This window comes from Lynx rufus, unplaced genomic scaffold (assembly GCF_022079265.1).
Source record: "Lynx rufus isolate CCGP_SWC_20201006 ecotype Redwood Valley unplaced genomic scaffold, mLynRuf1.p SCAF_9, whole genome shotgun sequence".
Classification (NCBI taxonomy): domain Eukaryota; kingdom Metazoa; phylum Chordata; class Mammalia; order Carnivora; family Felidae; genus Lynx; species Lynx rufus.
In genome coordinates, this window is record NW_025814897.1 from 12,180,248 (window position 1) to 12,193,379 (window position 13,132).

Sequence of the window (13,132 nt, forward strand, 5' to 3'; positions counted from 1 at the left end):
ATCCACGTGTACCCATTGTGTTCAACTGGCATGACCTCCTTCCTTCCCCCCATCCCTCCCTCGCATTGATGCTTTATAAATGTATTAGGGGCTGAATGATGTCACCGTAATGCGTTTTGGGAATAGCCATGTGGTTTATACACACTTGAATTGCTTTGAATGCAAACCTGACATCATACTGAAGGCAGCAACGAACAACATATGCACAGTAAACAGGCAGAGACTGTCTTATTGATTAACAGATGAGGCCTCTATTATTGATCAAAGCTTGGCGAGGAAATTTATCACTTTTAATTTCAGGGCTGCCAAATATTTCTGCCTCTGAGCCAGCCATTACAGAGACAATTTAAAGGCACATGCCTCCTTGGGAAGAGGGGGGTTCTGCCTCTCTCTGCTGGGCTCCTGTGCCCTGGAACTGCCTATGTTTGCTGCGGGGCTCGCCCTGGGGAGTTGGGGAGAGTCTCAGTGGGGGTGGGGGAGTACTAGGGCTTATATGATTGGGGCCTGACGTGGGAGCCAACCTCTGTGGTGTCCATGTGTGCTGAGGGTTCTGACCAGTCTGGGTGGGTCAGACTCTGCACTGACGAGGCCAGGGGACTTTCACCTACTCGGCTCGACTTTGTGACTTCAGCAAGGCAGGGGTGGAGAGGGGAAGCTCTGAGGGCAACCAGATGTGGTCAGGCTTGGGCCAAGTCGGCAACCTTGACTAGATCACATGTGCTAATCTGTTTTTATCTTCATCTTGAACTTGTCTGATGGCACACATCCGGCCCTTTATTTCCTACCTGGCCTCCTTCCTTTCTCTCTGCTTCTCAGTCATTAAAACAGATGCTGCGATGGCCTTATTGATGGCTGTTTTCTAAGAACCCTCCGTACCACATCCCTTCAAGGTGGCGGCATAGAGGTTCCTCACCTGGTTGCAGGGCTCCTGCACGAGGCTGAGCTCCCAGGGCTTTCCAGCCCCTGCTTTCCTCCTTGGGCCTCCCCATCATCTTTCTTCTTTAGGGAGTCGTGAGAACTGTTTAGAACCAAAGGAAGAAATGCAGTTACAGTCCGATCCTTTACAAATCACAGAAAATCATTGCTGGCTAATGATTCAGGACTGGAGAGAGTTCCTCATTTCTAGAAGGCTGTGGCTTCCTCTACCCCCCTCTGGTCCACTGTGCTCTTTGAGGTCCTGGCTGCATTTCCAGAATAAATGGATGAAAAGTGGTCCTGGCTGCCACCTGAGTGATCACACATTGTGAGTGTCTTTCCACTGAGTTTCTTCGAAAGCTCTTTCTTAAAGCTTTAGAAGCCACGTGCAGGTCCTTGGCCCAAGGATACCCAGCAGCTTGAAGAGATACCTGGAAGTGATCAAGACCTCCCGGTCTCCAGGAAAAACTCAACTCGAGACACCTAATACAAATGGCAGTATTTGTATTGAAAGCTCTTTTTAAAAAAAAAAAAATTTTTTTTTAAATGTTTTTATTTATTTTTGAGATAAAGAGAGAGCATGAGCAGGGGAGGGGGCAGAGAGAGAGGAAGACACAGAATCTGAAGCAGGCTCCAGGATAGGAGCTGTCAGCACAGAGCCTGGTGTGGGGCTCGAACTCACTGCAAGATCATGACCTGTGCTGAAGCCGGACGCTTAACCGACTGAGCCACCCGGGTGCCCCTGTATTGTGGGCTGTTAAGGAAAAGTGACTCCATATCTTCCCTAAGGGCATTTTATCATTCATCTATTCAGTCAACTCATATTTATTTATTTTTAAAAAAATTTTTTTCAACGTTTTATTTATTTTTGAGACAGAGAGAGACAGAGCATGAACGGGGGAGGGGCAGAGAGAGAGGGAGACACAGAATCGGAAACAGGCTCCAGGCTCTGAGCCATCAGCCCAGAGCCTGACGCGGGGCTCGAACTCACGGACCGCGAGATCGTGACCTGGCTGAAGTCAGACGCTTAACCGACTGCGCCACCCAGGCGCCCCAGTCAACTCATATTTATTGAGCACCTAGTAGAGGGTAAATTTTGCTCATCAGTAGACAAGGTCAGTGTCCTCACAGGGTTTGCCTTCTACCTTTCCTTCTACCCTTCACTGGCAAGAACTGTTTATTGCTGTTTAATTTAAGCCTATACTGGTGCAAATTGTATTCTTAGTACTGTTCCTTATAGTACGTGCTATTACTCTAAGGCGGAGGTTTTTAAAACTTGTTAAAAAGTAGTGGAACCATTTTTCCAGCTAGAATTTTATGTAAAACTTTGATGTATAAACGGGATGTATTGGAATTTTATTGTTTTCAGTTGGGGGGAGGAAGCCCATACCTCCCCTTCTTATCCATGAAGCATCTTTTCAGAGGGAGCCCTAGAGTACAGAGATTAAGAGCAGAGGGTCTGAAGTCAAGCTGCCTGGGTTTGAATCCACTTCTGGTGCCCACTGAGCGACACTGGTCAAGCTACTTAACCTCTTGGAGGTTCGCTTTTCTCATCTCCTGAATGGAGTAATAACAGTATGATCTTTTTTTTTTTTTTAATTTATTTTGAGATAGGGAGAGCACGAGTAGGGGAAGGGCTGAGAGAGAGGGAGAAAGAGAGAATCCCAAGCAGGCTCTGCACCATCCGTGCAGAGTCCGATGCGGGGCTTGAACTCACGAACCGTGAGATCACGACCCGAGCCAAAGTCGGAAGCGTGACCCACTGAGTCACCCAGGTGCTCCAGCAGTTTGGACTTTTAAAAGCCGGCAGGATCAAAGGAGATGATACAGCATGCATCGTGCCTGCTGCATGGTAAAGCCTCAGGAAATCTGAGATGGTTGGAAAGCAGCACTAGTTTTCTACTACGAATATGTGTAAGAAGTTCTGCCTCTTACAAGACTCTAATATAAAAGTAACACACAGGCACACTCAAGGCAGTGCTCAGATGCGTAGAAAGGAGCACGGTGTGGGGCTTCTTGGAGAGGGCAGGGCAGAGCCCGTGTGCTCTGTGCGTGCACAACCCGTCTTGAGAATGGAACGGGGCAGCAACAGACAGAACTGGGACCCAGCTGTGCTCAAACTCAGGGAGGGACGAGCGGCTCCCGTCAGGGCCGGTGAAGACGATGTCCGTGGAGCTGGGTGGCTGACCGCTCGGGCCTCGAAGCGACGTGGAGGAATTCAGAATCAGTGTAAATTTTGAGCCCTGTAGAACTTCTCGGGCAATGAGTATGAAGGAAACAAGTAGCCTTTTAAGGCACGGGTATCTGTGGGGTGAATCAGAGGACATCTGGTGGTGGGGCAGCCATCCTTGAGTGTGCCAGTGTTCTGGGCACCACCTGGCAAGGGCCTGGGTAGGGGCAGTGACAATCAGTACGCATCGGAAGAGATGCACCTGGAAGGTACTTTTTAAGGGGGGATAGATACATGCCCCCCCTTTTTAATATTTATTTTTGAGAGACAGAGGGAGAGCATGAGCAGGGGAGGGGCAGAGAGAGAGGGAGATACAGAATCCCAAGCAGGCTCTAGGCTCTGAGCTGTCAGCACAGAGCTCGACACGGAGCTCGCACTCATGAACCGCGAGGTCACGGCCTGAGCCGAAGTCAGACGCTTAACTGACCGAGCCACCCAGGCGCCCCTCGAAGATACTTTGAATGAAAGCTGCCTAGGCTTGTGTGGGTGCCCTGTGGCTGAATAACGTATTAGAGCCTTGAAGACGGTGAGCGACCGGGAAAAAATCCTGTTTGTCTTGATCCTGTGGCCTTGTCTCTCTGAGCCTCATAAAAATAATAGTTCTACAGAAGTTGATCAATTTGAATCGCACTGAATTGATTTTGTTTATTCCACAAATATGTCCAGTAATAGGGTCCCCCCCTGGGTGTCAGGAAGATACGGCTGTGTGTGGAGTGACACAGTCCCTCCCTTGGGAAGCTTAGAGTGTGGCAGGAGACAGGGATGGGTCCACAGGCATTTAGAAGAGCGCATGGTGAGCCGTCGATCTGGAACATACAGGGTGCTGCCGGAGCGTAAGGAGGGGCTACGTCATCAGGACGCAGGGGAAGAGGTTATGGACGCTGGTGCATATACTTGGTGCTAAACTGGGGTGGGAGTGAGCGACCAGAAGGTCAGACACAGGAGGAGCGGGAGGATGGGTGAGGCCTGTCAGTGAGGGAGAGCCTGGCTCCTCCAGGAACCAGACTGGCCGAGTGGACCGGAGACCAGGGAGCGAGAGTGAGGGAGGGGGAGAGAGATGAAGCAGGGAAGATGAGCGAATCAGGAAGTGCTTTGTGTGTCTTGGTGAGGAGGTTAGATTTTATCCTGAAGACACAGGGGAGTCGTTCAGGGATTTTTGGGTGGTCAGGTGCAGGGGGTGGTTGGGACAGACAGTCTAGTTTGGGACATACTGAGTTAGGGGCTATCCAAGTAGAGGTACGTCAGCATTTCCTACCTTCCCATAAGGTGTAACCTAAGCAAGGGGGCCCATTTCCCCTCGTATTCTTTTTTTTTTTAATGTTTGTTTATTTCTGAGATGGGGGAGGGGCAGAGAGAGAGAGAGAGAGAGAGAGAGAATGTCAAGCAGGGTCTGTCCTGTTTAGCTCAGCGCCCCACGCGGGGCTCGAACTCACAAACTATGAGATCATGATCTGAGCCGAAATCAAGAGTCAGACGCTTAACTGACTAAGCCACCCAGGCGCCCCCCCTTGTATTCTTTAGCCCTCTCTGTTCCTCACTTGGAGTCAGCCCCCGCCAGAATCTGCCTGCTTCGTGGGGCATGTCATCTGGACCCCATCTCTGCTTGTGTTGGTTATTCTGATTTTGTTCCCTCTTCTCTCTGGGAGACCCCTGGATGGCGACATCTGGAGCTCAGTTGGGGGTTTGGTCACAACCTGGAGGAGGGGCTGGGCTGGCTGCCAGGGCCGAGGACTGTCCCTGCCTTGGTCTCCACAGGTGTCCAGCCACCTTCCCTAGGGTCTTTCTGCACGATTCTGGCCCAGGACCCCTTCCCCACAAATGGAATATCGCTCTCATGGTAACGTCTCCCCTTTCTTCCAGCGGGTGCCAAAGCCTTTGTCTGTGACCAGTGCGGAGCCCAGTTTTCGAAGGAGGATGCCCTGGAGACCCACAGGCAGACCCATACTGGTGAGTTGACAGCCTCCCATCCTGCAGCTCCTCCACTGTGCCAGCACACGGATACCAAGGGACTTGGCGACACCCTCTTTCAGCAAATGTGACCTCCATTCCTGTCCTGGGGAGCTGTGGGTGGGGATGGCTTGTGCCACAGTCAGCTACTCCCGTGTGTGGGGCCGGTTGGCAGGAATGTCCAAGTGTGACCTTGCCCTGTAAGAAGAGCAGCCCTGGATGAGGCCCACCGTCTCTGTGTCTCACGGGCCACTGACGTCCCGTCTTCACAGAGCCCTCTAGCACATTCTTGTTGAAGTCTTAGAAGGTCCGTGATGTTACCTAGCATCCCCTTCCCTTGGTGAATGTTCGGGAAACCTCTCGCACTCCATCTGTATACCTCTGAAACCCTCAGTGGCCACAGGGGGCTGGTCTGCCATCTGTGAGTCGAGTCATTGTCTAAAAGAGAGCAGTGTGTACATATGACGCGTCCGAACCATTTAGCCGACGATGTCACTGTATTTGTTGTCAGAGCACTGATTGCATGGCATCAGTGCCCCTCACCACCGCCGTACTCCGTCTTCTTTGCTGTAGCTCAGTGCTGTACTTGACCTCACCTGGCCCATCTTTCAGTAACTCTGTAAAGCAGGAGGCTACTCCCGTGTCATGGATGAGGACCCTGCGGCTCAAAGGAGGGTCAGTGACTTGCCCAAGTTAATAGTGGGGCCAGGAGTGTTGCAGCTTGGACAGCCTGGGTTTCTCCTTGGCTCTGGCCTTCCTGTCTGTGAGATCATGGGTCTGTTATTTGAGGTTTTTTTTTCACGCATGTTTATTTTGCACAGAGAGAGAGGGAGAGACAGACTGTGCATGAGCAGGGCAGGGGCAGAGAGAGAGGGAGACACAGAACTTGAAGCAGGCTCCAGGCTCCATGCTGTTAGCACAGACCCCACTATGAGGCTCGAACTCACAAACTGCGAGATCATGACCTGAGCCTGAAGTCAGACGCTCAACCAACGGAGCCAGCCAGGTGCCCTGATGAGTCCATTATTTAAACTCTCTTACTGTGGTCATCTCATCTGTTAAAAAAGTGGAGTCATGATAGTACCTACCTCCACAGCAGAGTATTGTCGTGGGGATGAAGTAAAATACTTTATTTGAAGTGCTTTGCAGAGTGTTTGGCTCATAGTAAGCATTTATTAAATAGGGGTAAATAAATGTATTTAAAATGTAGTAAATATTTATTGATTTCCCACCAGGTGCCTGGCATGCTTGTTGCATTTAAGGTATAGTGACATCCAAGACAGATAGCATTCCTGTCCCCTCGTGGCACTGAGATTCTAATAGGGAGACAGTTTAGGCAAATAAGTGTATAATATAATGTCAGATGATAGTAAGTGTTAGTAAGAAAATAAAGCAGGATAAGGGGAAAGAGTGTGATAGGGAGAAAAGTCGTATTTTATATTAAATAGCTTGTCTTCTCTGAGAAGGTGACATCTGAGCAGAGTCCTGATGTGAGGGAGTGAGCCACTCAGAGGGAACAGGTGCTTGCCGAAGCCCTGAGGCTGGGCCAAACCTGACCAGCTCGAGGACCAGCATGAGGAGCAGGGGGCAGGGGAGAGGTGGCAGGGGGTGAGGTGCAGAGAGGGTTGGCACAGGAGGTCATAAATCAGGTGGGTCTCTCAACCCTAGTAAGGAATTTAGATTTTATTCTGCACATGCTAAAAGTCCACTGGAGGGAGATAAAACGTTTGCAAATCACATACCTCATGAGGGACTTACAGTTAGAAAATATAAAGTCCACTTACAACTCAATAATAAAAATACAGATAATGGGCAGAAGATCAGCATGGACATTTCTCCAAAAACAGACAAACAGTCCATGAGCGCATGAAAAGATGCTCGGTGCCATTAGGCCATTGTAAGGGAAATACAAATCGAAGTGACAACGAAGTAGTTTTTTATACTTAGCAGGATGTGGCTGCGGTACAAAATGTAGGCAGTAGGAAGTGTTGGCGAGGATGTGGCGAAATCAGAACCCTTATACAGTACTGGTCAGCAGGTGAAATGATGCAGCCGCACTGGACAGCAGTCTGGCACTTCCTGCAAAGGTTAAATACAGAGTTACCATTTATGTAGCAGTTCTACTCCGAGGTGTCTATCAAGACACCTGAAAACCTATGTCCTCACAAAAACTTGCACGTGACTTTATAGATGCATCCTTCGTAATAGCCAAAAGGTAGAGATAACCCAGTGTCCGCGGATGGATGGATAGACAAAATGTCGTTTATGTGCAGAATGGAGTATTATTCGGCTCTAAAAAGGGATGGGGTACTGATCACACTCTGCGACGTAGATGAACCTCACAAACGTGATGCTCAGTGACAGGAGCCAGTCACAGAAGGCTGCGTGTGTGTGGTTTCATTGATAGGAAACAGCTAGAATGGGCAAATCTATAGGCAGAAAATAAATTAGCAGGTGCCAGAGGCTGGGTGAGTTGAGGAGACCTGGGGAATGACTGCTAATGGGTATGGGGTTTCCTTTTGGAGTGATGTCATTGTTCTAAAATTGATGGTGATGGTGGTGGCACAATTCGTAATGTATTAAAAAGTATCGAAATGCACAGTTTATTTTTATATTTATTTGAAGATTTTTATTTTTAAGTAATTTCTGTACCCAACGCGGAGCTTGAACTTACAACCCCGAGCTCAAGAGTTGCTCTACCGACTGAGCCAGAGGGCTCCCCGAACGGTATAGTTGAAATGCGTGAATTATGCGTTATATGAAATATATAAATGATACCTCAGTAAATCATGGCACCCTACAGGCACCACACACAAATGCATGTGCATAGACATTTGTAGGAAAAAGGAAATAATGGTCCCTTGGAGGGTTTTGAGTGGGAGAGTGGCATGACTCGATTTATGTGTTTAAAAGTGCACTCTGGCTCCTGTGTTGGGAGTTGACCACGGTAGTTGCTGTAGTGAGCTACTCCAACACTAGATTAAAGCAACAAAGTGTTATGGTCTCTGACGGTTCTGTGAGTTGACTGGGCTCAGCTGGGTGGTTTTCACTTGGGGTCTCTCACGAGATTGCAATCAGGCGCTGTCTGGGTCTGGGGTCATCTGAGGGCTCGACGGGGCTGGACGTCCGGGATGGCTTCCTCGCTCACGTCTATGACTCTCAGTGCTCTGCCATGTGGCCTTCCTCTACGGCAGAGTGGCCTGGACTTCTCACATGACAGCTCAGGGCCTCAGGAGTCTGGAAACATAAGCTGTCAGCTCTGTTAAAAGCCGGGCTAGAGACGTCTGGCATCGCTTCTGCCATGTTTTATTGGCCAAAGCAGCCCCAGACTGAAGGGGTGGGAGACTCGACTCCCCTTCTCTAGGGGTGGTGACAAACACATACTGAGTGTTGTATGGCAGTCATCTCGGGAGACTGACTGCCAGTCTCCCGCAGGGGACTAGCATGGAAGAAAGAAGTCTTTCCTGGTCTGCTGCTGGTACCATTACTTTCAGCAATATTTCCTCGTCCTGTGATCTCACAAAATCTGCCTTTCCTGAGTGGAAAACACGGTCTCGGTCTGTTCTGCCCTGGCCCGTGACGACTAGAAGAGTGCTTTCTAGGTGAACATCTCCCTGGCTTGGTTATGGAGAAGGTGACTTGGCCAGGTGACTTTGACCAGGGTTCCAGACCTGGTTATCTTGAAAGCCAGGGGAAGACCCAGGTGTCCCCAGGTCCCAGCCAGCTTCTTAATGCTGGACCACATGAAGTGGAGAATCTCGCTCTGAGAATTCTGATCTGGGGCCTGTGGAGACTGAGTGGTGAGCCAGCTTTCCCAAACAGCTTAATCTGTCCACACAGATTAAATCAGCAGCAGGGAGCAAGCCACCTCTTAGCTGGGATCAGAGGAGGTGGCTGAGTCCCTGAGGGGTGAGCAGATGGGGGAGGTTATTTGCAAACAGGCCTCATGCACTTACTGAGCACCTCGTGTGTGCCTGGCACCCACTGCCGATACAGCAGTGATCATTACAGACATGATTTCTATTTTTTTTTTCAACCCATTTTATGGAGATATAATTCACATACCATACAGCTCACCTGTTAAAAGTATACAGTTTAATGATTTTTGGTATATTACACCATTTTTAGAATCATGGCAAAATATCTATCACATAGAATTTGCCATTTAATAATCATTCTTAAGCATACAATTCAGTGGCGTGAATGCCATTTCAACCTATTTTTTTAGAATCTGGGTTGATGCGGCTTTGAAAGTTGGGAGCCGTCTTAGGTCCAATGCTTTTCTAGGATTTATTAAATTGAGTGAGGGTTTGAAAGTGGCCAACACCTTCCAGAAAAGGCTATTTGTTTCAGTGGTTGGAAAGAGCCTGGAGTTTGAGTATGAAGCCTGGGACGGGGCTCTGACTCTGCTCTCTGGGAGGTGGTTGACCTTGACTTGTTCCTCATCCTTTCTTCCCTAGAGGTCACCTCCCCCGAAAAAGGAAAATAGTGTGATCCTTCCTATGGAAGAGGCGGGTCCGGCCCATCCAGCCTCACTTGCACTTTTTCTGCAGGTTGAGTCAGTGGAGCTCTTGAAAGGGGTTGAGAAATGGGAAAATGAATCCAAATGAGGGATGACAGATGAAGGTGGGTGCTTCCGGAAAGGCTCCCTCCCCACCTGGGCGTGAGCTGTGGGCCAGCTCCCCGGGTTGGCTGGGAGCACTGGGACGCTTGCTGGTGTAGGCTGGCGGGCTGGGCTGCCTTATCCTTTGGCAAGGAGGTGACTCTTCTGACACCTGGCGGAGCTCATTTATAGTTGTGTTGCCTGCGGAACCCAGGTAGCTCCCTGGCCTCCCCTCAGAATCCCTGAAGGAACACAGCTTGAAATCTGTCTTCCGTTTCTCTTGTAAGAAAGGGGGCCCACGAGGTAGAGAGAGGCCTAAGTATAAGGAACACTGACAGTAACACTGAAGTTGCTGGATTGAGAGCAGCTGACTGCGGTGCCAGGTGCCATTGGAGAGCCACCAGGAGAGCAGAGAGAGTTCTGAAGAGGGAGAGGAGCCGCGGAGACCCTGGGGAGAAGGAAAACCATGGCATTGCTGCTTTGTGCTTCTGATACCTTAGTTGATAAAATCCGTTTCTGTCTCATACCCAGTTGATAGATGAGAAAGTGGAGGCCTAGAAGCCACCTGCTAGGAAGTGGAGAGCTGGCACTTGACCCAACTCCAACTCCACTGCTCTTTCTACTGCCCCCCAGCTGCCTCCACAGTGACTTAACTGTTGTCCACGAGTGGGTGGCTGCACAGTTAGGGAGTGCCTGTTCAGAGATCATTTTGCTCAGGGCCCTGTTGGGCAGAGCTCTTTTGGATCCCTGTGACCCATTTAGCTAAGAATCCTCAACACCCTGATTCCCCCTCTCTCCCTCCTGGGATGGGATAGAACTTCCCTGAAACGAATCGCTTCTAGGAGTGCCATGCCCAGGGCCGCCATGTTGGGGACTGACAGCTAACCTGTAGTAATGCATCAGATGGGTGATGATGGTGTCTTGGTGGGGTGGGGGCTTGAATCTGAAAAATGAATTTTGTAGAAAGTAGTTTTCATTCCATTTTAGCCAAATGAATGGCATTTTCCCATTCCACCCTTTTGACCCCACTTACCCTGGCTTCTCTCCTGGGTGTGTGTGACTTCTCCTACATCCCTTGCCCTGACATCTTGGTGGGCTCAAGCTGGTGCTCTGGGAGGCCTGCTTACGGTTGGGCTGGGCTCGGGCTTTGTTGTCAGACTTTGGTTTTCTGTTTTGGTACAGCGAAGACTTTGAGGAGATAAACAGAGATCACTTTACACCTTTTATATTATGACAAATACATATTGCAAAACACTGCTGCTTCCAAAATGTTTGGGTTGCAGAACGGCGAGGAATTAACAGCTACGCGCCTCCCCGAGATGCCTGTTCTTCATTTACACGTCAGATTTTTTTTTTTTAACTGTTCGGTAAAATAAAAAGTGAGGAAACACGCACACACACATGCATGTACACACGTCCGTGTGCACCCAGCGCACCGCATAGCTTCTATATCGGGAATGTCTTAAATTAGTAAGGAGTTCTTTAAGTCCAGATAAACTGATAAATACCATTAATGGCTTAATTTATACTCTGGGTTTGAAATTTGACACACGGACACTATCTTGGCTCAGGAAACACAAGTGGTTTTGTGCCAGAGGTTTTAATGACCGATCAGTAATATAAATTGCTGCATCACTGAACAGAAATAGCTTCTCCGTGTCATTTGATCTGGAAACTTCTCCGGCCAGGCAGCAGTTAATAAATTTAAAAATAATTACCCTCTTTATTCAAAGTCAAACTAATTAGGAGTGGGTTTTACAAATCATAATGTTGTTCAAGCCACTGTACATCCCCATTTGGGACCTGAACAGGCCTGGGGGCAACAGACGGGATCGGGTAGCATTAATTAGAGGGCAGGGGAGGTACCTTGGCTGCTGAGCTGAAGGCGAGGGGGTTGAGATGGTCGGAGCATGCCCTGCGTGGGAAGGAAGTGGTCTCAGTGAAAGGCCTTGGGGGTGACCTATAGGAACTTTCAGCCTTTTCATTCGTATGCAGGGAACTCAGGGCAGCCGCCTGGCTATGCCCTGAGCAAGACGGGGCCAGGGCCTATCTGTGGAGGTCAGGCCAGAGAGACTGTGAGAACCCAAGGAACAGGAAAGGTGGACTGGATGTCCATGGCTGCTTGGGGAAGTGGAAAGGATGACCTCTTCGAGGACTTTTACTCATGAGGCAAGTTTGGGCGCTGATAGCGTGACTTGGGTTTGTCTTACAGACTTTAGGGAAGAAGGTGCCCCTTTAGGGCCTGAAGCCAAGAGTCTGAAGTTCAGAGTATTCTATGCACAGTGTCCCCCAGAACTTGGGATCTGGTGTCTAGATTCCAATCCTCGCGCCGTCCATCACGGCCCAGTTTTATGATCTTGGACAAGTTGCTTAACTTCTGTAAGCTTCAGTTTCTTCCTTCATAACACAAGGGCAGTGATGGTGTCTGTCATATACAGGGTATGGTGGGGATTTGATAATCCGTGCAAAGCACTCAGCACAGGCCTTGCATAGAGACGGTCTCAGGAAACGGTGGTACTGGTTACGGTCACCGCATCATCAGGATCTTCATCAGAGGCCTCGGAGGGCACCTGTTCCCCACACTGGGTGGGTGAGAAGGGAGGGGCCGTGTTGGTGGCAGTGGCGGTGGAGGAATAGCAGCAGCATATAGCTGCCTTCCCGGGGTGGAGGTGGGATCTTCCGGGCTCGTGCAGGCTTGTCTTCTGGCCAGGAGGACACTTCCAGTGTACCCAGAGAGCCAACAGCCACTGGAACTAAGAGCAGTTGGGAGAGGCGAGGGCAGAATGGAGTTCTCTATGAAGAACAGTCCCACAGAGCAGATTTGGTAGGCCTTAGTTACGGCCGTGGTACCGGGTGAATGCTCAAAGCTGCCCAGGGGAACCGCTGCTTACCAGTATCTAAACAGATGACACCGAAGTCTAGGCCAGACAAGTGCCGAGCTGGGGATAGCACCAAGCAGATACTTGACCCTCCAGGAGCACCAGGAGCATGCCCTGCCACGTTTTGGAGGAGGCCTCCTTGGTTGGTACCCTTGAAGGCTCAAGAACCTTGAGTCTCCTGCTAGTCTCCTGGCCTATGTCTGTTACCATCACGAGCCTGGGAATTCCGGATCCTTGCCTTCTTCAAGTAAGACTTTCTGTGTCATCCCACCTTAGGCCCTCCCAGTTCCTTGGTGAGGAAACGAGACAGACACAAGATGGCTAAAGTCATTGCCAAGATTGGGAATTCTGGGGCTAGGAAGTTTAAGGGATGCCTTGGAGGCCCAGGACATTGGGTTGAACTAGACCTCTACACTTGCCCCAAACACATGCAGCTCTCTCATCAGCCCCCAACGTGCCCCACCAGGTCTGCTTGGTTAGTGACTTGAGTTTGCTGCAAACCAGAGGAGACTATGAAGCTGGTTGGTCTCATCATTCCTTCATTGACTTATTCCTTAA

At 49.7% G+C, this 13,132-nt stretch overlaps 1 protein-coding gene across 2 annotated transcripts in view; it reads left to right on the top strand.

Annotated features, from left to right (window-relative positions):
• The window catches only part of ZBTB16 (zinc finger and BTB domain containing 16), a 192,005-nt gene that overhangs the window by 123,745 nt on the left and 55,128 nt on the right, over window positions 1-13,132 (top strand). For both annotated transcript variants that reach the window (XM_047070986.1, XM_047070987.1), the window contains exon 4: window positions 5,006-5,092. In XM_047070986.1, coding sequence (XP_046926942.1) covers window positions 5,006-5,092 — 87 coding nt within the window. The remainder of the gene's footprint in view (window positions 1-5,005; window positions 5,093-13,132) is intronic.